Consider the following 25,439-nt stretch of genomic DNA (forward strand, 5'->3'; position numbering starts at 1 on the left):
ATGTAATTAAGTATGTACATATCACATAGCATTTTATCCATGAGACTCTGTGTGTGTGTGTGTGTGTGTGTGTGTGTGTGTGTGTGTGTGTGTGTGTGTGTGCTGATCTTAGGGTTTGAGCTCAGGGCGGGGATTCTGTCCCTGAGCTTCTTTTGCTCAAGGCTAATGTACTACCACTTGAGCCACGCTCCACTTCTAGCTCCTTTTTTTGGGTAGGGGGAGTTATTCATTGGGGATAAGAGTCTCACAGACTTTCTTGCCCTGGGCTGGCTTGAAACCATGGATCCTCAGATCTCAGCCTCATGAGTAACTAGGATTATATGCATGAGTCATTGGCAGTGGGCTCCATGGAACACTGTTGTAGTTTCTGAGCAATATTTAAGCTAGGAGGCCAGCTATACCAAGCACAGGTCATGCAGGTGACAACTGTCAGTTTGCTGAAAGGGCAGCAACAGGGTATGATCTCACAAAACCACTGGGAGTGGCAGTGAGCGAGGTCCAAAAGGAAAAGACTTACTGTACAGAAAGAGTGGGGGGAACTTGGACTGCAATCCTTTTTCTCTCCTAGGCAGAAGGAAGGGGAGAGAGGATAAAAGTGCTCAGGTTAAGGATGAGGATTTGTGTTTTTTCCATTAGATAAAACCCCCCACAAACATTAATATAATCCTGAGGCTTGAACTCAGGGCCTGGGCACTATTTCTGAGCTTCTTTTGCTCAAGATTCAACCACTTGAGCCACAGCTCCACTTCTTGCTTTTGGGGAGTTAATTTATCAGAGATCATTGTCTCATGCTTTTCTGGACTGGCTTCAAACTGCCAACTCAAATCTAAGCCTCTTAAGTAGTTGGGATTACAAGGGTGAGTCACCAGCATCTGGCTTTGATAGGCTCTTTATCTCTCCCAACTTGAGACTTGTTAAAGTATCCAGACTAGCCTCATTCCCACCCCTCAGTGGGAGTAAGACTGACATGTTCCTTGGGAGAATGGCAAAGAAAGGCCAAGAAGCCTCTGCCCATCCCATGATATCTGAAGAGACCTGGCACAGGCTAGGGAATGCTTCAGGGTCCCTAATAGGGCAGTTGAGATGGGGATTTGAGCTTCTCCCTGCATTTGCTGTGGGCTGATCTAGTTGGCATCAAGGAGGGATATGGGGACAGACAAGTGAAGTCACTGCCCAGGAAGACTAGATGCTGACTGAGAACTAGCCAGAGTGCCAACGCGCAGCCCAGGGGAAAGGTCAGGCCAGCAAAAGGGCCACAAATCAGAACTGGAGGTCATAGGGCAGCCATGACTGGGCATCCTTATCCCAAAAGGTGGGATTCAAGCTGAGAGTTGCTTAAAGCCTAGGTGTGAAGTCAGGGGCTGTGGGGCTATCACAGACACGTGACTGGCCATGTTACTGTGCTTCTCTCATTGCTATAGAGAAGCTCTCATGGGAGAGAGATGGCCACTCCTTCCTCTAGGAAACAGACAATGCACATCAGTGCAGAGCTTCCCTGAAGAGCAAAGCAAAGGGATGGAGACAGAGAATAATAGTTGTGCGAATAGGTTAGACTTTAGGAAGGCAAACGACAGGCTACTCCTAGGGGAAGAACACAAAGGTATAATGCCCAGGTGCCTCTGATCATATAGAATAAGATTCATCCAAAAGAACTCCAGGAAATGGAAACAAGAGGGATTTTTTTTTCTTTGTTAAAAAAGAAAGGTAAAGGAGTGGTCTTTGAGAAAGAGTGAGGAGGGGCACAGATGAAGGTGATGATCTATTTTCCGTTGCTATAACAAAACGCCGGAATCTGGGTGGTTTATGAGGAATAGAAGGCTGCTTGGCTTAAGGCTGTGGAGGTTGGGAAGTTGCAGGTCAGGAGATGGCATCTGGTGGAAGTCTTAATTCTTCTCATCATCGTGAAGCTGAAAAGTTGAGGAGAGAGTGGGGCCATCAGGAAGGGGAGCCCTGCTTTACAACCACCTGCTCTTGTGTTATCTCTTCCAGGCCCATGAGAACAGCATTAATCCCTTTCAATGACCTATAAGACTGGCCCCGGGCTGGGAAGGTGGCTCAGTGGTAGAGCGCTTGCCTTGTATGCATGAGGCCCTGGGTTCGATTCCTCAGCTCCACATAAGCAAAAAGAAAAAAGCCGGAAGTGGCGCTGTGGCTCAAGTGGTAGAGCGCTAGCCTTGAGCTGAAGAGCTGAGGGACAGCGCGCAGGCCCAGAGTTCAGGCCCCATGACTGGACCCCCCCAAAAAAAGACTGGCCCCCCATCCCCATACTGCTAGTGTCAATTGAATTCTAAGATGAGGTGTTTTTTTGGGGGGGAGGGGTGTAGGTGCGGGGAGCATACCATGTTCAAACAAGGTGTAGGAAGATGAAGCTACTGACCCCAGGCCACCTGCTGGTCGCAGCTGGGCTAGCAGTCTTACTCAGAGCTGGGTCTGAGGAGGATGGTAAGGAGAGCAAGGTGTGTGTGTGTGTGTGTGTGTGTGTGTGTGTGTGTATGTGTGTGTGTGTGTGGCCCCAGAGAGGGAGGGCTGACAGACGGGAGCTGAGTGCTCTGGACTCAACCTTCAGAGGATGGTTACTGGGGATGAGCATCCGACTCCCCCTCCGAACACCCTGGCCTTTTCCTGATTCCACTCTGCTGGACTCAGGGGCAAGACCAGAGCTTTTTGCAAAATAATGACTCAGAAGAAATCTGATGTTAAAAGAAATTTTGGAGAACGTCATCCTCTGGTTTTAAAAAGGAGGAAATAGGTTCAGAGAGCGTGAGCAATTTGTGTTTGTATGTGTGCGTATGTATGTGTGTGTGCTGCTCAGTTCTGGGGCACTGTCCCTAAACTTCTGTGCTGAAGGCTAGTGCTCTACTGCTTGAGCCACAGCTCCATTGCTGGCTTTTTGGTGGCTAACTGGAGATCAGTTGGGCTGGCTTTGAACTGAGATTCTCCGATTTCAGCCTTCTGTGTAGCTAGGATTACAAGCATGAGCCACAAGTGCCTGGCTGGGTGGATATTGTTTTTAAGGGTCACACAACTTACCTGGACAGTTTTCTGAAAACCTCTCCAGTGCCTTTTCTACTCCTCTTTTTCCCCTGTCTCTCTACCTCCCTCCTTCCTCTGTGTGTGGCATTATTGAAGCTTGAACTCAGGACTCGGTGCTATCCCTTAGCTCTTGCGCCCCCCCCCCCCCCCCGCCCCGCTCCCGCTGGTACTCTACCATTTTGCTAGAGATAAAAGTCTCACAGACTTTCCTGCCTGAGCTAGCCTTGAACCTTGCTCCTCAGATGTCGGTTGCTTGAGTAGCGAGGATTACAGGCATGGGCCACTAGAACTCAGTTTTTTTTCCCTACTTCTGTTCAGATCTCTGGCAAGGGAGCACCACTAATGGTATAAGGTGATAGAAGGCAGATAGGGCCTGCTAATGGATGCTAGCAGGTTGGCTGCTTCCTCTTCTTCCAGGTTGGCTGCTTCCTCTTCTTCTACTGTCTGGTTTGAGATGTAACATCTGGGTTTCACCGCCAAGCCCAGAACCCTGAGCATCACTGGTATTCTCAAAAAAGTTTGTTAATCATTTACATGAACTGAAGCTATAGGGAGATGCTCTTTCCTCCCTCCTTCCTCCCCCTCCCTTCCTCCCTCCTCATCTTTCTCCCTCTTCTCTTCCTTCCTTCCTTCCTTCCTTCCTTCCTTCCTTCCTTCCTTCCTTCCTTCCTTTCCTTCCTTCCTTTCTTTCTTTCTTTCTTTCTTTCTTTCTTTCTTTCTTTCTTTCTTTCTTTCTTTCTTTCCTTCTTTCTTGTACTGGGGTACTGGAGCTTGAACTCAGGACCTTGTGCTCTTGGTTAGCTTTTCACTCAAGCTCTACCACTTGTGCTCCACTTTTGGCATTTTGCTAGTTAATTGGAGATAAGAGCTCATGAACTTTCCTGCCCAAGCTGTTTTTGAACAACGATCCTCAGATCTCGACTCCTGAGTACCTAGGATTAGTTATGAGCCAGCACCAGTGCCTGGCCTTCTTGCTTTCTTATCCTCAGGGAACATCTTTCATACATCTGAAGTAGGGAAGGGAGGTAGAGGGAACCAATGCTTACCTGCCCACTCTTAGCATGTGGTTATGCATGCATGCATACATACTCACATGTATAAGCACATATCGGCCTGTTAGACTGTGGAGCTGGTAAGGATGTTGTAAGACCCAAGATAATACCTTCTCCCCTTCTCCCCCTCTCTCTCATGCTTTAGCACTCCCCCAGGCCCACAGCTGTGGAGGTCTTCCTGATAGCACAGTCTTTAATCACGTTGTGGAGGACAGGATGATCTGAGCTGCAGGAATCTGCTTAGTTGATAACTTAATTTGGAGGCCAGGCCCCATTTGTAAGCAGTGACAGCATGCCCCACGGAAACCCAGAATTCAATTAGAGCCAAGCTGCCCATTCCTCATCCCTCCATGACCTTGCCTGGCTCCCTGCCAGCCACCATTCTCTTGGCTGAAAGGTCCCAGAGGTCTGCAGAGCAAATTTCCCACCGGAGGTCTGGTCGACTTTTTTGATCCCCACAGTTTGGGGCTGAAGGGACAAGGTGTTCTTGGTTCCTGGACAAGGGCATGCAGGACAACTGCAAGTGTTTTGTGGATAGAGGGGCTTCCAGTCTTAAAGGTCTTCCCAAATGCCACCCAGCTTTCCAGGTATTGAGGGCTCACACTTGTAATCCTAGCTACTCAGAAGGCTAAGATCTGAAGACTGTGGTTCCAAGCCAGTCTGGGCAGAAAAGCTTGTGACTCTTATCTCTAATGACCTAACAAAAAGTCAGAAGTGGAGGCTGTGGCTCAAGTGGTAGAATGTCAGCCTTGAGCAAAAAAGCCAAGTGAGAGTGTAAGGTCCTGAGTTAAAAGCTCATACTGGGACACACACACACACACACACACACACACACACACACACACACACACACACAGAGAGACACACACACACACAGCGCCTCTCCCTTTCCCTGCAATCACCCACCCAGAAAGCCATTCAATGTGATGCTACCTGGATTGCTTATCGGTAACAAAAATGGAAATTAAGGCTGTTAGAAAATCAGATGCATTTTAATAACATACAAAGCAGACTCTAGATACATGCAATCACCCTCATTCATACAAAAACTTCAAATGTGCGATTAGCTAAGGGCCACACAGCTTGGCATCAAGTCATAAGACTAGAATTTTCTTGTTAGTTCTGGAAGTTCACACCTATCTCTGATAATTCTCTACTAAAAATTCCTGGTGATCTATGTTTGCTTTATAGTTCAGCTTCCTCATCATATGAACTATTTAGTTATCTTTCAGTTTGCATGCTTGCAATACATGGGTGCTGATTACCTTGAAAGTTTTGTCTAGAAGGGAAAGTTTGGTCTGGGGAGGTTTTAGCTGGGCTTAGAAGAAAAGAACGTTACAGTCATCTAGCAAATTCTCCTATACTTCAGGAGGGTGAGATAAGGCAGGTGTCACGTGATTTCCGATTCCTTCATTCCTTCCTTCCTTCCCTCTTTTCTTCTTCTTCTTCCTCTCCCTTTGAATGGAGAGCCTCAGACCTCAGCCTTCCAAGGATTACAGGTGTGAACCACAGGCACCAGGTTTCTTTTTCTTTAAGAAATGATTTTAATATTTCCACCAAAAATGTACATGTTTAAGGAAATACTTTATTTGATTTGAACAACATGCAATATATTTATGTAATTTTTACCATCAAGTTGAAAATGTGTTTCTTAAACAACAACAACAATACTGACAAGCCCAGTGCTGATGGCTGATATATTATAGATTATAGATATATAGTCAGAAGTTACTCAGGAGTCTGAGATCTAGAGGACTGAGGTTAAAAGCTAGCCCAGGCAGAAATGCTCATGAGACTTTGTCTCCAAAGTAACCATCAAAAAGCAAGGCTGGAAATGTGGCATGAGTGTGAGTGCACATTCATGGGTGTGCACATACTCGCACATACACACACACACCAACTCTGGGAACAAGTCTTTACTTTCTGAACATTATGGCTATCTTCTACTTAGTACACCTGGCCATAAAGAAAATAGAAATCAAAGCAACTCTGAGATTCTATCTCCCCCGCAGTTAGATCGGCCAATATTACAAATTTAAACAAAAAACGTTGGCAGGGATGTGGGGGAAAAAAAGAACCCTATCACACTGTTGGTGGGGATGAGAACTAGTACAACACTCTGGAAAGCAGTCTGGAGGTTCCTCAGAAAACTAAATGTGGACCTTCTCTATAACCCAGCCATACCACTCTTGGGCAGGGCATCTACCCTGAACATCACGATCCAGGTTATGAAAAGGACACCTAGATATCCATTCTCATTGCTGCACTATTCACAAATAGCTAAGTTGTAGAAACAACCCAATTGCCCTACAGTAGATGAATGGATCAAAAAATGAGGTATCTATACACAATGGAATTTTACACAACCATTAGAAAGAATAATATTATGTCATTGCAGTGAAATGGATGGACCTATGACAAATCATGTTAAATGAGGTGAGCCAAGCTCAGAGTGACAAATGGCACATGTTTTCTCTCATATGCAAAAGCTAGATCTAAATTGCACCAGGACATGTTAAATTATACATTATTCTAGGCCTTCACACACAGTGAGACCAAAGGAGGACACTCTTAGGAGGTGAACACAAAAGCACAATGCTTATGTGCCTCTTGATCATACAAAAGAATATTTATCAAATTAACTCAAGGGAATGGAAACAAGAGTTTTTTCCTTTTGTGCTGTTTTTTCTGTTTGTTTGTTTATCTGTTTTTGGGAGGATAAGGGAGCACAGAAATGGAGAGATGAAGGGTGAACAAATGCAGCAGTGGTACTCACTGGACACTAGGTTGAAAATGAACTATACAACTTGTGGGTGGGAATGGGAGGGGAAAAACTGGGAGAGAGTGAGGGAAGGGGTGACATGATCCAAAATGTATGTAACTGTGACATCCCCTTTATAATAACAATCAAAAAGAAATTTGGAATCAAGAAAACACAAACTTCTCCTACTCAGATTCTAAGGAAGGCCAGATTTCTCCCTCCGCTGTCCCTCAGCTTCTCTGCTTTGCCATTTAGCCTTTCTCCTGCACAATGTCAGCCACTAGAGGGCATTATGAGAGCAGGTTTCCAGGCCAACTTGGCACCAACTCTAAACAGCCATCAACCAGCCTCAGTCCCTGGGCCTATACAAAGGGGGTTTTGAGAGGAGGGGGACGCTTCATGAGTTGTGTAGGGTTGCAAGGGGAGGCAGGGGGAAGGATGACATCAAAGAGTAGAAGGAGGAACTTAGCAAAGACTTGGGTAATTGTGGAGAGGTCACGGCTCTCCTGTGTCCATACAGCAAGGCTTTCTGGTAGCATAGGAGTGCCTAGTCCTGGAGATTAAACTATGGCTACAAAGCTGTGGGTCTGGGGATGCTCTGGCATGTCAGGTTGAGCAAAGGGGGCAGAGCCAGTTCAGACAGGACATCCTGCGGTACCTAAAGGACTCGGGTCTGGGACTGACAGGAGTCTACCTCACATCATAATTCTCAAGCTGGGCTAGATGCAAAGCCAATGATAGGCTGGAAGGAGGGAAAAGCCAATGGGACAACAGTGTCCACCTCAGCCACAAACCAGGAGGAAGCTTGGACACCAATATGGAGCTATGGAAAGTTCAGGCCTAGGACCTCAGGCTCAGGCATAGGGCTCACAAGTAATTTCAAATACTTATCCTATCTGGGTAGGAGCTATAGAATACAGACTCTGCTCCCTACTAAGGGGACAGAGACCCAGTAGCTTGGGATAGACTCAAATATTTCAAAAAGCTCATGAGGATCAAGGCTGAAGATGACCAAGGCTGGATTCCATCTGGGAAATCAAATCAGAACCACACAATGCTAATGTGGAAAAGGCTGGTGGAACCTGGTTGTGCATCCACAGAGAGTGGTAATAGCTCCAATGCTGGGCTCCAATTTCCAGGCTCACCTAAGCATGTTCACTGCCATATTGCTGCCGGAAATGTCACTGGTGTCAGCCATGATCCTTCCCTTCCTTTCTTCTGCTAAGGCTCACCATTGTCTTAGGAACCCTTTGAATCTCTCAGCCCGCAGCACAGCTCTCCCTGACTTACCCTGCCATCTTTATCTCTGACTCTCCCTTCTTCTCAGGGCATGCACATAACATTCTCTTAGTGCCTGGTACAGACCAGATTCCTTCTGCCTTTGGCTTCCTCCCTGTCTGGAATGTTCTTTCCTGTTCCAGCTACCTGATAAGCACTAAATCATCATCTTGCAGAACTCTTCAAGCTTCCCTTAGCTACCTGGTCAGCCTCCACATGATGGCAGGTATAATAACAAAGCTACACACTAAAACTATAATAACAATAGAGTTGCTGGTCACAAATCCACCTCTCTCTTTATCCCTTGCCCAAGAGGATTCTGGGAAAGGAATAAAGGGTCAAGGATAAACAGTAAATAAGCCAAGGCCAATATTCTAGTCCTATCCACTCAACAGCACAAAAGCAGGATGGATGCTTGTTTGTAGAGAGGCCCATGTGATCAGAAACTACTCAGGGTAAGACTGGGAAAGGAGGAGGGTCATTAGACAGAGAGGACTGGGGTTCTTGCTTGACTGGACCTCACAGAACTTCTGCTGTAACTAGATTGTATAAGGAAGTGCACTATGTGCTTGGAAGAAAGTTCAGGAGCCTGACTAAAGTTTGGCCACACAGAGAATCTTTGTGGTGATGCCTTGTTTTTCTCCTTTGCTGAAACCACATTAAGCAGACCCTCAAAAACTATCTTTAAAAAAAAACCCACCAAGAACAAGATAGGTAAAACAAACATCTCAAACAGCAATTTCAAAACTATTTTTGGAATGTGACTGTTTGCTTAGGAGAGTCTGGAAGATTATTCCAAGCAAATTAAAAAAAAAAAAAGATCTGGAAGTACTGAGTGTGTAGCTAATGTCCTTCCCCAGCCACCATGAGAGTTATCTGGTACATAACACACAGTTGGGGTCACCTCTAGGGGGAGACAATTCTCACTCTGACCTCTGAGGAAGATTGTGTTTCCTCGAACCTAAGGGGACCTTCTGTTTCTGCTTTGTCTCATGTCTCTTCTAAGGGCAGAAGTGATTCTCCTAAAACAGATGCCAGTGCTGGGCACGAATTGGATCTGGCATTTCCTATTTCCTTGGTTACAGCTTCTCTCTGGCCACATGAGGGCTATTTTGGGGTGGACTGTCAGAATCCATGCCTCGTGAGTCAATGGTAGGGGACAGCGGGTTGCAGGGTAGAGGAGTTCTCTAAGTTCTTCCACAATTACTTTGGCAGAGGGCAATTGTTAGTCAGACAGTGACTCAGTACTGAAAGGAAGTTCAGGGTAGGACTTGAGCAACAACAACAAACAAAGAACAACCACCCAAGTTGGTATCCAGGTGCCACACCCTGACACAGCTGTTGGAGGTTTCTGTGAAAGTCTTGGGCTGCTTCTGCATGGTGTGGCGTGGGCTGTGTGGAAGCCTTGGCCATTGTGGGATGGGTGGTGTTGAGATAGGCCTTCAGGAAGGAGTCTAGGTTAGAGGAGGCCCTGTGGTAAAGTCCTCAGTGGTCTCAGAAGAGGAGGAAGATGGAGAGAGCTCTTTTTTTCTGGGATGAACATGGAGGACAGGCATGTGAGAAGAAGGCAGTTGTCTGCTAGCTGGGAACTCAGCCCTGCAGAGGCACTGAACTGCGCCTCAAACCAAATACCTTGTTCTTAGACATAATAGCATCCAGAGATATGAAGTTGAAGTATGTGTTGTTTAAGCCATCCAGCTATCTGTGGAATTTTGTTATGGAGTAAGACACTTTGGTATGTAACTGTCAACCTTCTGACTCTTCAACCCAATGCCAGGGATGGAGGCCTGTCCCTGAGGGGTGGACTCCAGAGCTCTGTACCAGCTCTACAGATGTCATCTATTCTTGTGAGGGGGTCGTGCTGCCTGGTAGTTACATAGTTTGAGTATCATTTATGGTGGATTAAAAAAAAAACAACAACAAACAGCTGAGCACTAATGGCTCATGACTGAAATCCCAGCTCTCAGGAAGCTGAGACCTGATGATCACAGTTTGAACCCAGCCTAGGCAGGAAAGTCCGTGAGACTTTTATCTCCAATTAACCAGCAAACAAACCAGAAGTGGAACTGTGGCTCAAGTAGTAGAGGACTAGCCTTGAACAAAAACAGGTCTCATGGAAAGCACCCAGACCCCGAGTTCAAACCCTGGGATTACACACAAAGAAAAATCAAGACAAACCTCTTTTCAATTCTTTGATCTTCCAGTCATTGACAAGTGGGGTCCATGGCCCTTTTCCTTGAAAATGGGGTGGCTTGTGATATTTTTGATCAATAGAGTTAGGAGGAAGTGGTGCCATGTGACTCCTGGTAGACTCAAAGACTCCTACATGTCCACTGGGAGACCATGGCAACCTGAGCTTTGGCTCAAGTGGCAGAATGCCAGCCTTGAGCGGAAAAGCTAAGGAACAGTGCCTAGGCCTTGAGTTCAAATCCCAGTACCACTGAACACATGTGCACATACCCACACTCATATCTTGACACTTTTTGTAAGTATACATGTTTATTATCTCGGAAAACCCAACACATATATAAGAAGACTTCCATCAGCTTCTCCATTATCCAGGCTCTAAGGGCATGAAATCAGGGTGAAAGTCACGGAATTAGGATGAGAGTTTTGTTCAGGGCTGGGCACTTCCCTGTGTTTCATGCTTCATAATGGAAGGAAAGAACACTGATTGCATCAGGGACTAGGTTTGAGCCTTGAAGACCTGGTGTAATTACTTTGTTATGGTTTTCCAAAGAGGATGGTTGAAGGTTATAGACTTGCCAATTGGCACCTATGGGTCCCTTTTTTAGTTGCTCACAGGCTTGTGCCTCAAACCAAAGCTCTCTCTTGAGCTTCTTATTGGTTGCCCAATAAGGAAGCCTATTGTCTGAGACACGTGTTAGATATCCTATATTCATTCCTTGGATCCCGCCATCCTCCCCAGACTCCTCCCTCCTTCCTCCCAGACCCTGATTCAGTAGATGGGGCAAGGCTAAGGTATATCTGTATAACCTGTGCTCAGATGATTCTGTGCCAATGAAAAGTTCCTATCTGGAGAGGAAGAGATGACCTCTGACCTCTTGCAGGTCCCTTCATGTGGACTTATTTGTTCTAGAGGTATGCTCAGGTTGCACACGTATCCTGAAATGACCTGGGGAATGGTGGAAGAAGAGGAGCCCAGGGTAGTTTCACCCTCTGGGTCAAAAACATTGTCTGAAGAGCCCTTGAAACTGGGAGCTAGAAAACTAAAAGACTACTGAAGTTCCCACCCCCCACCCCACCCATGGCCAAGGTCATACAAGCAGGGCCCTGGAGACTCCAGTTTCTTGGCTTCTGTGCTCATTTGGTGCGTTCATGGGTCACTACCCACCAGGCTCAGGAGGGCATTCTTGTAGTCACCACTGGTGTCATCCTGGGGGAAGAAGGCATGGGATTCAAAAGGAGTGTTTATGACCCTGTCCAGCTCATCAGGAGCAGCTGTTGTTATAAATGCTGAGTTATGCTTCTTGGGTGGGGCCTGTCTTTTCAAGGCCTCACTTAGAACCCAGATGTGCTCAGCCATTCACTTATTTATTTTGTGCCAGCATTGGGGCTTGAATTCTGGGTCTCTTACTCTCACTTTCTTACTCAAGACTGGCTCTACAATCTAGGAGTTGTTGGTTACTTGAAGGTAAGAGTCTTGTGTCTTTCCTGCCTAGGGTGGCTTTGATCAGCAGAGATCCTCAGATCTTAGCCTTCTCAGTAGCTAGTATTCACTTATTCAGCCATTTACCTATTAAGCATAGACCAACATGTCTTCAAGACCTGTGATTGCAATTCAAGGAACTGAGGCTGAACGTAGGGAGCCTGGAGCCACACTGGGAGGCAGGGCTGTGGGGTGGAGATGGTTATTGACTGCTCACTTCTATAGGATCTGTTCTGTGGTCTATGAAGTGTTGCAGAGATGTGAGGCAAGTGGAGTTGCCTACTTAGCAGCTGGCTCAGGTCAGGGATCCAGCAGTGTTTGTCCCCCAACAAGATGAGCTCCACAGTGCTGATGGCTGGACCCATTTCTTAGTCATTGGTAGGTCCCAACAGGACTGGCACACAGCCAGAGGGAAAACACAAGGCCAAATCATGAAGCTCCCTTTTGGTATGGTTGAGGAAAACGGGCTCAAGAGAGCGGAGTGGGTTCATCTAATGCCCTGGGTGCTAAGGGGTGGGGCTTATTCCACCTTGCCCTCAAACAGGTTAGGCCTCGTGGGAATTAGTGATTCTTTAACAATTTAGATTTTTTTCCCCTGAAATCTTGTTGATTTTTAATGGCGTCTTAAAATTTTCTCTCTCCTTTTTTAAAAATTGGAATCATCTTGTCTGCTTTATCAAACCTGTGGATCATAAATGGAGCTTTTCACTTTTCAGTCTGGGACCTTGAACTCAGGGCCTGGGCACTGTCCCTGAGCTTTTGTGCTCCAGGCTAGTTATCTACTCCTATGAGCCACAGCTCCATTTACAGCTTTTTGGTGGCTAATTGGAGATAAGAGACACACAAACTTTCCTGTCCCTACTAGGTTCAAACTGAGATCCTCAGATCTCAGCCTCTTGGGTAGCTAGGATAATAGGTATGAACCACTGATGGCTGGCTTTTTTCCTTTTTTTTTTTTTTTGATAATACTAGACTCTAAAATCAAACTTGCTAAGTGCTAGCAGACTTCCAGATAACAAGTAGCAAAAGTTCTAGAATCCTCCAATGAACTTGGAGAGAAATAGCTCTTTTGACAATTAATGCAAATTAAGACCTTGGGATGGGGAAAGCATGGCTTACCGCGATCATGCTGCTAAGAGTCTTGCCATACATCTTCTGGAATTGACCTTTGATAAGATTTAAGTCAATCTCACTCCTGGAAACGATGTTCCTTATCAGAGTCCCATCGCGTGTTCCTGCTCCCTAGACAAGACAGCATCAATTAACCACCACATCTCCTCTTTCCTAGTTATTTCTGGGGTGATAGGTAAACCTGTAACCTGTATGACTGGGTTCTGGGGATTTCTAGAGGGAAGTAAAGCCAAATGCTCTACCTTGTAATGCTTGTTTGTTGTACCATGTCAAATTCTGGACACAAAGTACTGATCTGGGAAGAAGATGCCTCCCTGGAGCAGCAATGTCACCCTCCTGCCCTTTTTCATCTCTGATTGGCCTTTGTTGCATATGTGTGTGCTGGTACTAGAACTTGAACTTGAGGCCTGAGCACTGTCCCTGGGTTGTTTTGCTCAAGGCTAGTGCTCTACCATATGAGCCACTACTCTACTTCCAGCTTTTTTTTTGGGGGGGGGTCCGGTCGTGGGGCCTGAACTCTGGGCCTGGGCTCTGTCCCTCAGCTCTTCAGCTCAACGCTAGCACTCTACCACTTGAGCCACAGCGCCACTTCCGGCTTTTTTCTTTTTGCTTATGTGGTGCTGAAGAATTGAACCCAGGGCCTCAAGCATGCAAGGCAAGCACTCTACCACTGAGCCACCTTCCCAGCCCATCTACTTCCAGCTTTTTGTGGTTAATTTGAGACAAGAGTCTCATGGACTTTCCTTGCCTGGGCTGGCTTTAAACAGTGATCTTCAGATCTCAGTCTCCTGAGTAACTAGAATTACAAATGTGAGCCACTGGCACCTGACCCTCCTTTTTTTTTTGGTTCTCATAGAAGGGCTTGAACTCAGAACCTGTGCATTGGTCCTTAACTTTTTACTCAAGACTTTATCTCCTACCACTTGAGCTGCACCTCTACTTATGGCTTTTTGAGAGAAGAGTTTCATGTCTTTCCTGATCCAGCTGGCTTTGAATCATAATCCTCATATTTCAGACTCCTGAGTAGCTAGGATAAGAGGTGAGAGCCACTAGAGGGCGCTCTGATCAATCATGTGTCCAATGGAGCCTCATGGCCAAGGGAATTCCATGCCCTCTCTCATTTCTGGTGCAGACATGGCCAGAGGGCTTGGGGTTGCTAGCATGGTTCTGTTTCAGGTAATGCAAACCATTATACATCAGGGAAAGTGGGCATTTAATTTAGTCTCAGGAAACTGAATGGGTTCCAGATACCAGAATCTCTACCTGCTGAGTGCTATGGGCACCGGCTTTTGCACATAGGGTTGCCTTTTACACAACAGGAAGTATGAGGTTTGCACCTGAGCATAGGTAGGAGCTGCTACTCCCTGAGCTGGTCTGCGTGTGACTTCCAGCAACAGTCCACCCCCTCCCAACACCAGGCCAAGTAGTGCCAGGAAAAGCACAATCAGATGGACTTGGATTCAAGTTGCAGCTCTGTTGTTTAGCAACTGAGTGACCTTGAATCTGGGCCTTAGTTTCACCATCACTAGAAGTTACCAGACAGGTTCTCAATATTGTTGCAAAAGTTCAGGGGCATCCGGGGCATCCGGGGCTCAGGCTTGGATTCAAGCTACTCAGGAGGCTGAGATCTGAGGATCATAGTTCCAACCCAGTGTGGGCAGGAAAATCTGTGAGACTTTTATTTCAAAGGTAACCACCAATAAGCTAGAAGTGGAGCTGTGGCTCAAGTGGTAGAGCACTAGCCTTGAACACAAAAGCTTAGGTTCAGTGTCCAGGCTTCCAGCTCCACGAATGGTGCACACATGTAACTCCTTGCCTAAATTCACCTTCTAGAAGGTGTGTCTTCCTTGCCGAGGCTCAGTTTTCCCTCTGAGAACTAAAGCCTTTCTGATGGCAGAAGAACCAGAGGAACTCGGATGTTGAAGGCAGCCATGGCCTCTGAACTTCTTAGCAGGTGGTGTGACACAGGACTGATGGTAAGGGAGGCAGTAGACAAAACTTTACCTTCATGGCATAGTAGAGTCGCTCAGCAAAGTAGCCATGGAGGTTGCGCGTGCATTTCACTGATAAACACAAAAGCTCTGTTAATATCTGAAGGTTGTAGGTGGAATTATCTACATCTTTAGTTATTTATGTCTCATTGCAGGTCTGAAGGGTTAGCATTGGGTAAGGCTAGGCACATTTCTTTGTGCCTAGTTCCAAAATGGAGGCTTTGTGTTCAAGTGGGTGGGAACAGGGAAGAGAGCCTAGGGCACTGGGCTCAGCCCTAAAAGTCCAGAACAGGCAGGCTAAAGGGCAGAATGTGAAACACACTGAAAGCCTGTAGGACACATCCGTAGCCATCAGCTCAGGCCCATCAGAGGACTGCTCAGACCCACCAGGACAGCCTCTGAGCAAACTCCACAAGACACCACCATGAATCCTACCACCCAGTGGCACAGCGGGGTCACAGCATGATGGTCACAGGCCTCAGAGTACCCTCTGAACCAGGAACTCTGCATTTTGAATTCCCAAGAGAAGCTTGATCCTAGCAACTAAGGCACCCAGGGGACCTGCTCTATCTAGCAGGACCTCTACTTGTTATTCAATGCATGTTCCTTTCTTGACTGGTGCTTCAGAGGCCTGGCACTCACTTGGGGCGGTGGCATGTTAACATAGAACTTTACAGGAGCCTGGGTTTTGAGGAAGGTCGACGTGTATTTACACTCTGTCTCCAGGGTGCTGTGTGACTTTATTCTCAACCTTCAGAGACTAAGGAGACTTTAAGGGGAAGTGTTAGCACCGTGAGGCCCTGCATACCTTTGCTGTTTGGGTGTTATTATCTAGGATCTGGGGGTAGACTTGAGTGGCTGAGGTTAGAGCAAGGGTGGTCAGATGCTCCAACATAGACTGGATTTTGTCTCTATGAGGTGCTCAGATCTCACACAGTAGGGAGTTCCCTAAATGCTAAGATCTCTACAGAGGCAACCTGGACTGGAAGTGAGCACACAGCCGAAAGCCTTCACCTCAGCTCCAGGATCTGAGGGCCTAGAGGAAAGGCCCCTCTGTCTGGGCTTCTGTGTAAAGGTCCCAACTCTGCACTGACTCTCCATTATGATCTCAGCTCTGGACTCTAGATGCACTCTAGAATGGGTCTTCCAAAGTAAACCCAGCCTCCTGCAAGGAGGGGGAGGTTCACAGTGTTCCCAGGGTCAGATCATCAACTTCTCCATTGGGACTCAAACCATAGACCACCATTTATTCGACTGGCATCTGAGGCAAGGGCGATGTAGCTTTGTGCAGGGTAACACTGTTAGACCACAGTGCTTCCTATATGGCTGTCATGGGCCAAGGGCCTGGACCTGGTGTCATGAACACACACACACACACACACACACATCGTCTTATGAAGACACACAATCTCTCACACACATAAACACATTGTCTGCTTAACACCTACACAGGCACACACATTGTCTAATACATATTCACACACATACACACATACACACATATACATAAACATATTGTCTCCACACACACATAAAACACACATAAATATATTGTCTCCAACACATCTGTATCCACACAGTGTAATACACACTCACATACATAGAAACATTGTTTCCCTAATATATACACCCATATTAACACACTCACACAATATACACATGAACACCTTGTCTCTAACACACACATGTACACACACACACACACAGTCTAACACATACAATATAAGGATGTGTAACACCCATCCGTGCACACACACTGTCTCTCTTCTCTCTAACCCACACTCACACCCACATGCATATACACACTCACACAACCCTCATGATCACACAGGCAGTACAGAGAACAGTCCCAGCAGGACACACTGAATCTCTAGAGGTGGAATTGTCCCAGGGCCCTGGGCTAAGGGGTACAAGCTGAGAGTTTTGGTGCAAAAGGAGTTTCCTTGCAAATGAACTGGAACCAATCACTTGGCTCACCACCGTGAGCTGGCGAGCAAATGCATGTGAAAGTATGTGTCTCTTACCCACAGTGAGCATGGCCTCCTCCAGGGAGCCGTGGGTCTCACTCTTGATACTGTCCTCAATGCTCTTGTTGGCGATTCTCTCATATTCCTCAAACACTGTGGGAGATAGCTCAATTTAGGGATGTGTAGATTATAGACTGCAGCTCAATGTACCACCTCTGCCTCCCTCTTGGCAATCAGAGGAAGGGTCCAGGGCTCTTCAGCTTTCTCTCCCACTCTAAGAGTGTTCCCTGGCCTTGTCTGGCTCTGCCCCTACCTCTCATCAGGTGGGTGGCACTGCGGGTACACAGGATGGTAATGAATTTCATCTCGTCGGTTCCTCGGATCTTCTCGCCCGCTGCATACAGATCCTAGGATCAGGAAAACCACAAGTTGGTGAAGGAGACAAAGGAAGTGAGGAACAGTACCTAAAACCCTAGAGCTTGGGGTCAGCCTCTGTCTACTCAGCCAGGACAGCTTTTTTTTTTTTGACTGTGCATAGAACCCTGAGCTCCTTCTTCAATAGCTCTGGCTTAGAAGCTCTGCTCTGCACTTGGACCAAACTACTTTAGGAAATGCTCCTCTACCCCTCACCTCTGGGAATACTCCCCTGGTAGACAGACAGACATAGACAGACACACATGCAAGTATCACTCTGGACCTAACTCCCTTAGGAATGTAGGCCCATCCTGTTACAATAGCTTCCCCACCCCCTTGGGCCTCCCTTCCCCTCTCTGAGTGTCCCTAATACCCTCTCTTTCCTCCTCAGACACCACAAAGCAAAAGTCTGAAGGATTCTGGCTTAGCCAGGCTTAATCTATGTCAAAGAAAGTCCTGAGTAGGTGGACTAGTGAGGCTTCCAGGAGTCAGACCTCAAGTCCAGATGGCAGGGGCAGGGCACAGACTCACCTGTGCATCTTGGAGGGCCAGTCCTGGGTCCACAAAGCCACTTAGATTATCCCTGCTGCCCTAGGAACAGAAGAGATGGCTCTGTAAGATAGGACAGCAGGTCAGAGCACAAGGGGCTGAAGACAGTGGGATTTAGAGAGGTGTCAGAGCAAAACTGTCATTTTTGGCCATGGGGCCTTGAGCAAGTTGGTTATCATCCTCAAGCCTCAGTTTTCTCATTGGGAGTAGGAGGGCTGTCTCATTGGGATTGGGGAGGCCAAAGGTCTGGCTTAGGGCATGCATGAGGGACCCATTCAACGACAGGATGCTCTCCTCTTCTTTCCTAGATGCTTCATCTGGCTGAGCCTGAAGAGGAGTGGGGCTCCACAGAGAGAACTCTTCCATCATCAGACACAGCTGATGTAAACAAACCACTGTGTTGTTCAATGTCCCAGTCTCTACTCCACTGGATCAGCTTAAGGCCTGCTCCCTGAGGTGGAGCTGTTGAGATCTTCAAGTCACAGAACTCCAAGGAGCCTGGACTGTAATACCTGTAAGAGGCACACCAGGATGCGCTCTAGGTAGCAGCTTGTGTCTGCTTGGATGTCTTCCTCCAGGCTGGACCCATAGTCTGCAGGGAAACAAGCCCATAAGGTAAAGGGGCTGACCTAGGAATTGATCCAAAGGACCTGTTTTTCAGACTCAAGTCTTTTAGGAAGTCCAAGACATTGATCCTCCCATTTCTGGGAGTACTGAGCACCCAGCACTCCACCAGCAAACAGATATGCAGAGATCTGGACATGTACATCTCACCCTGTACCCATATATGCAGGCCACTCATGCCTCACAGAACTTCCCATACCTCAGGTCTCTCTCTCTCTTTTCTTCTTCTGAATCTCCATGACACTTTTCTTCTCAGATATCACAGAGTGGGGACCTGGTCTTGACACAATATCAGGGTGACAGATTTGTCACCTGGGTGTTCATGCAGAACCAAGATTGACATGACACTCAAGGCATAGAAATGGGCTAGGCCAGAGAGCCAAGGTAGGGGCTGCCAGTGGGGCTCCATATCATTGTCAGGTTTGGCAAAACCGAAGCCAACAGACAAACTTGCCACCATATCCACAGCACAGAGGACTAGTTGACTTTGCTTGATTTGTAACCTGTGACTATGAAGAGCAGCTGGACAGTGGTCTATGCTCTCCACACAATGGGGTCCTACACTGATCTGAAAGATTACAAGTCAGGACACAACAAAGCCACTTGCACAACCATTTTCATTACTGTACTATTCACCATAGCCAAGTTAGGGTAATAGTCTAGATGCCCTTCAATGGACGAATGGATCAAGAAAATGTGGTAGATATATACTATGGAATTTTATTCATCCATCAAAAAGGATAATATTATATCATTTGTAGAGAAATAGATGGATCTGGTGAAATGATGTTTAGTGAAGTAAGTCAGGCTCAGGAAGCCTGCTTTCTCTCTTAATGAAGAAGTTAAATCTAATTTGTAAATATGTATATAAACATATAGGGTTACATGTATATGTGTGGTATTTGTAAGGGGAGGATTCCAATGGTGTAATTCCTTTGAACAGTTAACTTACAACTAACAAAATGAATACCAAGGAGCTGCAATTTGAGGCTTCAGAGGGGTTGAGGTAAGGGGAGACAAATGGAGAGAGAGAGTAGGAGAATTCAGTCATACTATTTAATGTATGTATGTAGAAATAGAGCTAGGAAAATTGAGGGCATGGTGGGGTTGGGAGACAATTGGGAGAAGGATGAAAGGGGTGACATTGTTAAAGATGTCTCATGCCATGAGCTGACATGTTGAATTGAAACCCCTTTGTACAACTTGTGGGAAAAGCCATCTTTTTATTTTTTAATCCAAGTGGGTTTTTTCTGTCAAAATGGCTTGCTTCCTTTCTGTCAATCCTGTGAGAACTGTTTTTCTGAAAACTTCCTTCTTTGGCTAGGTAGCTTGGACCTTGTTGATTAAATTTTAGTTAGGTCCTTTTCCTGCTACATTATTAATTAATTAATACCTTAATTAATCAATATCAATTAATATCTTAATTAAGATATTCTGTTACAAAGCTCACAGAATTTTAGTTACATCTTGTCCCTGTTAAATAAGCTACATCCTTTTGCAGGTTGTGAATCTGAGCTCAGTCAATCTGAGCAAGGAGGTGGGGCCTGCTGTGTTAGGGCTGCTCCGCCAGGAGCAGCCTGGTGGCTCTGTGTGCTTCTTTGCCATATTTTCCAAATAAGGGTTCACCTTCTACAAATGTAAACTTTGCCTTGTCCAGCTCATTTCTATATGTCATCCCAGTATCCTGAAGACATATCTAACAAACTAATTAAAGATAAAAAAAAAGAAACAACAGCAACAACAAAGACCCCAGTGGGGCCCTAGATGATGACCCTCTGCAGTCTGTGAACAGCTAAGAAGGAGCCAGCCTGTTTGCTTCTGGTACAGCCAGAAATCTGAGTTGGGCACATGCCCGCTCTTCTTAGCAGCATGTTTGAGATTGGGTCTGAATCACATTTGAGCTGGCACACACAGGTGCTCAGCAGGGCCTTTCTAATGGGGCCCAGTTCCCTTGGGAACTGCATGACCCTTCTTCCCTGTCAGGCTGCCAAAACCCATGCCAGTACCAAGCAAGACTTTAACTCAGGCCCCAGCTCCCCTCCACCTTGACAGCCCCTTACCTTCCTCATAGGCCTTCATGATCTCCTGTAGCTGGTGTTTGGTCCGGGAGGCTAGGATCTCAATGATGACTCCCTCTTTGGTTCCTAAGCCCTGGAGACAGAAATCTGTGCTGGAGTGTTCTGCCTGTGCGTGAAATTCCACTCTATCCCTCTTCCCAAGCCTCAGCAAACATTGGCATGACTCGAATGGAGCTTTTGTTAGGGGGATGTTCCTGAAGAAACCTGTTAGGGAAAGCTCTACCTCAACCCCTCTTTAGCTGGGTGGTCTCATCTGGGGGTGGAGTGGGCTCTAACCTGTCTAGCTTAAGTATTTTGATTTACAAATGAGGGTAATAAGCGTCTCTACCCTGATGTATGCAAGTGCCTGGCCTCCTTCACATAGAAATAATAGTGAAATAATCACTCTCCTGGCTCCCAGATCCTTTCTAATCTACAAAAGCAAAAGGATTGGTATGGAGTAAAGAGGATCTGGGAGGGTCTGGGAGGTCATGCATGGAACTGTAGATGTGAATTTCTATATTTCTCTTTTCTGGGGTAGTACTGGGATTTGAACTCAGGGCCGAAGACTTGCTAGGTTGGTATGATACCCTTGAGCCATATATCTATCACTCAGAGATGGGTTTCTAACTTTACTGTATACCTGGTCTAATCCCATTCTGAGACATAACCGACTTGGGCTTCATTATAGCCAGTCAATCCGGGGTTTGGATGACTGTCTGAGTAGCAGGTGGTAAGCTCACTGGGTTCAGCCGTGGGGACTCATGCACTTACCTTCATGGCATCGTGTAGCTCTTTGGCCTCATATCTATATGGTGGATACATGAGGGCCACGATGAGTCTCTCGAGCTTGCCACTCAGCTCTGACTTCAAGGTCTCAGTGAGGTCCTAAGGAAAGAACAAGGGAAGACAGGATGAGTTGGCTGTCCTTTAGGTCCACAGGAGTGCCCAGGAGTTCAAGCTACATGCCCTCATGGCCTCTGCCACATGCTGGCTACTGTCTCTTAAATCAGCTGCCCAGTCTCTCTAAGCATGAAGAAGAAGGAGTAGGAGAAAATTGTACCATTGCTTAAGGAGTGATGGATCGATGTGTGACTTAACTCAGCATGTAAGCAGTACTGGGCACATTCGAGGCTCACAGGAGACTGTACAGTCCTGTGGGAGGCAGTATGGTGCTCAGCGCACCAATGAATGCCTGCCATGTGCCATGGAGGTACTCAGTGAAGAGTGGGAGAGAGGGAGGAAGCAAAAAAAGGAAGAGAGGTAAAATGGAATGAAAGGAGGGAAAAAGGAAGGAAGGAAGGAAGGAAAAGAGGAAGGGAGGGAAGGAGTAATGGGGAGAGGGAAGAAAGGTGAAGGAATGGAAAGAGAAAGGGAGAGAGAGGGAGGGAGGGAAGAAGGAAAGAAAGAAAGAAGGGAGAGTGGGAAGGAGGAAGGAAGCAAAGACAGAAGGAAGGTAGAAAGGGATGAAAGGAAGGAGAAAGGAAAGGAAGAAAGGGAGAAAGGTAGGAAAAGAAGGAAGAAAGTGAGGAAAGACAGGAGGAAGAAAGGGAGGAAAGGAGAGAGAGAAGAAGAAAGGGAAAGAAGGAAAGGTTATATCTCAGCATATCTCTTTTTAAAGATTTGTGTCCAAAGAATCACCAGGCCATATCAAGCTATCTGCAGAGAGCAACAGAGACCAAGGACTTTGTCATCCTGGATTTAAATCCCAACTTTATTGCTTATAGGCTTTGGGACCTTGGGTAACTCAGTTTTCTCTGAACATCGGTTACTCCAAGTGTTGAATTTGGAGAATAAAAAATAGCTCTGAGGATTAAGAGAGGAATAGTAAAAATTTATATTGATTTTTTTTCTCCAAGGGGATGTAATTAATCTTTCAGAGTTTGAACCAATGTTTTCTCCTCCTACTCTTCTTCCTTCCTTCCTTCCTTCCTTCCTTCCTTCCTTCCTTCCTTTCTTTCTTTCTTTCTTTCTTTCTTTCTTTCTTTCTTTCTTTCTTTCTCTCTCTCTCCTTCCTTCCTTCCTTCCTTTTTGCTTTCCTTTCTTTTCTTTCTTCCCCCCTCCCCTTCCCCTGCCCCCAACCTTTCTCCTCCTCCTCTTCCTCTTCCTTGATCTCCTCCTCATCCTCCTCTTTCTCCTCTTCTTCCTCTTTTTCCTCCTTCATGCTAGTACTAGGGCTTGAACTCAGTGCCTGAACACTGTCCCTTAGCTTTTTTTTTATTGTAAAGATACTATACAGAGGGTTACAGTTACATGAGTAAGGTAATAAGTACACTTCCTATTGAACATTGTTACCCCCTCCATTGTTTTCCCTCTACCATCCCTTCCCTCCCTACCTTCCCTGAGGTTCTTTTTTTTTTAAATTGTGATTAAGTGATTACATAATTTCCTGAATCTCACAGTATTGTGGAATAATGATGCTCATTTAAAGTCACAAGTTCATTCTAACTTTCCTGGAGTAAATTGTCTATCACAGTCTATAACATACAATGGTGTACACATGTTATACACCGTACGTGTCCCTTAGCTTTTTGACTCAAGGCTGGAGTCTACTATTTGAGCTGCAGCTACTTTTGGCTTTTTGATGTTTGATTGGAGAAAAAAGTCTCATGGATTTTTCTGCTTGAGCTGGCTTGGAACCATGACTCAAATCTCAGCATCTTGAGTTGCTGAGATTACAGGCATGAGGCACTTGCATTTGTTTTTATGTTCTATGAGCAATTCTAAATGTCTGGCTCTGTATTAGGGCAGGTAGAGTGTACTAGGGCTTGTAGAGTTTCTTAGTGGGCAGAGGGATAAGGTAGAGTCAAAGTAGCTCCAACATGATAGTATATGCCTATGCTGTGGAGGAGAAGGGGGTCAGGCCTTCATTGAAGGGGTGTAGGAAAGAGCCAGAAGGCAGGAAATAGACCTCAGGTCAAAGGCTAACACCTTAAATATGAAGACCAGGGGATAGAGAAAGTTAAAGTGGAAGTGGGTCAGCTGAAGGCCAGCACCATACTGAAGTTCAGAAGTTATAAAAAGGTCTGCCAGATGAAACAGAAGTCAGTTCAACCTGAACTTCAGATGAATAAAGAGTAATAACTTTACTGGGCACCGGTAGCTTATACGTGTAATCCTAACTCAGAAGGCTGAAATCTGAGGATCACAGTTCAAAGCCAGCCCTGGCAGGAAAGTCTGAGAGACTCTTATCAACCAGTAAGAAGCTGGAAGTGGAGCTGTGGTGCAAATGGTAGTCTTACCTTTGAGCAAAAAGCTAGATCTCAAACCCTGAGTTCAAGCTCTAGTACTGGCATGCGCGCGTGTGCGCGCGCACGCGCACACACACACACACACACACACACACACACACACACAAACACATACACAGAGGACTAATAGTTTCAGTGTATGAATGTCTCAGATGCTTGTTTTCCAGTAGGGAGTTTGAAAGAAATGATCATCCAGGTTGGAGCTGCCCCCAGGCTGCAACCCCCAGCAGTCTCCTTACCTTGCCGAACTGAGCCTTGAAGGACTTGGCAATCTGCTGCCTCTGGGAATTGTTTCTCCGAGTGAGCACATCTATGATAGCCTGCTCGTTGGTCCCTACAGAGGTACACAGCATGAGTGTCCCTTCTCCTTCCAGGAGGATGGAGAGGGCAAAGGAGGGGAGGGGACAGCTGCCTGGTAACTGAGCAGTGAGACCATTACCTGCACAACTCTAAAGGCCCAGATGATTTTCATAGTGTAAACAAAATGCTTAGAAAATCTATCTTCGCCCCCCCTCCACCTCCCACCCATACGATGTCAGGTGTGACCCAGGTCCAGTCTCACAGGGAAAGAATCTGACATTATTCCTGGGCTTTTTGGAATTTGGCCAATTAAGTTTTCCCACCTGTCCCTCCTTTGTGCTGTGTATGGCTGGGGAAGGTCATGACAAAGAATCCAGACCAAAGGATCTGAGACCCTTCCTGGTGGTTTGTCACCCAGCTGAGTGGTTGATCCTGTCAGGGTAGGAGGAGAACAGGGCTTGTGCTTGTGGGTGGAGCCATGCAAAAGGCTGGCATAGGCCATTCTTTTCTCTCTCCATCATGTGGAGGGTAGCATTGGGTAGACACTGGAGGCAGGAAGGAAGTGGGGTCTCTGGCCAGCCACCATGGGAGGCCGAACCAATCATGCAGCTGATGTCTCATAGGCCTGTGTATAGCTCTATAGAACTCCTGTATTCTGTGCCAGGCCCTGCACCAAATCCTGCCCAGATGGACACAGCAGCTGGCTGTCCCTATTTCTCTTTCGTTATCCCAAGAAGGAATGGTCACCCACACCTGGGTCTGTGTGATGGTCTGGGTAAAGAAATCACTCTCAGAGTAAAACAGGACCCTCTCCTCCCCCCCTTCTGACTCCCTCCCCCCCCCCGCCCCTTCCCGGCTGTCCTCTAACATCTGCTTTACAGGATGGTGAACAGAGTCTTAGGCACAGCTCGCCAGTGCAAAGGATGCAGATGGTCACTCACCGATACCCTTCATGGCTTTGTAGAGGGTCTCTGCATCTGGGTCCGGGTTGAAGTGGGAGCTGCCCTTCACTGTGACGCCCTCCTGTTCAACCTGCAAGAGACCCAGGCCTACTCAATGCCAGAAGGCTCTAAGAGGGGATTAGAGGGTATGCAGAATTTGCTAAGGATGTGAAGCAAACCAGATGACCAAAGTATCTGGGCCCTTCTTAGTGGCATGTTTAGTGGCTGCTTAGCTGGGTACTCTGGGTAGTTTCCCAGAAGGGCTGGTAAGGGGTGGAGGAGAAATGGATAAAAGCATTTAATTTGAGGCAGGCTCTGAGATCCCTCAAAAGGAAAGGAGTTCAGACTGGATTTCCACTCACCTCTTCACACCCAACTCTTGCATCATCAGCATCCATCTGTTTACTTACTCAGCCCCCC

At 46.5% G+C, this 25,439-nt stretch overlaps 1 protein-coding gene across 1 annotated transcript in view; it reads right to left on the reverse strand.

Annotated features, from left to right (window-relative positions):
• Positions 1-10,630: 10,630 nt before the first annotated feature.
• Positions 10,631-25,439, reverse strand: part of LOC106001620 (annexin A8) — a 19,336-nt gene continuing 4,527 nt past the window's right edge. The window contains exons 2-12 of the mRNA XM_013036666.1: positions 25,020-25,110; positions 24,018-24,112; positions 21,302-21,415; positions 20,531-20,621; positions 18,359-18,438; positions 17,829-17,888; positions 17,197-17,290; positions 16,941-17,036; positions 14,930-14,988; positions 12,914-13,036; positions 10,631-11,521 (exon numbers count right to left, since the gene is read on the reverse strand). Coding sequence (XP_012892120.1) covers positions 11,462-11,521; positions 12,914-13,036; positions 14,930-14,988; positions 16,941-17,036; positions 17,197-17,290; positions 17,829-17,888; positions 18,359-18,438; positions 20,531-20,621; positions 21,302-21,415; positions 24,018-24,112; positions 25,020-25,110 — 963 coding nt within the window. The 3' untranslated portion in view covers positions 10,631-11,461. The remainder of the gene's footprint in view (positions 11,522-12,913; positions 13,037-14,929; positions 14,989-16,940; positions 17,037-17,196; positions 17,291-17,828; positions 17,889-18,358; positions 18,439-20,530; positions 20,622-21,301; positions 21,416-24,017; positions 24,113-25,019; positions 25,111-25,439) is intronic.

The sequence above is a fragment of the Dipodomys ordii genome, unplaced genomic scaffold (assembly GCF_000151885.1).
Source record: "Dipodomys ordii isolate 6190 unplaced genomic scaffold, Dord_2.0 Scaffold333, whole genome shotgun sequence".
NCBI classification, from domain to species: domain Eukaryota; kingdom Metazoa; phylum Chordata; class Mammalia; order Rodentia; family Heteromyidae; genus Dipodomys; species Dipodomys ordii.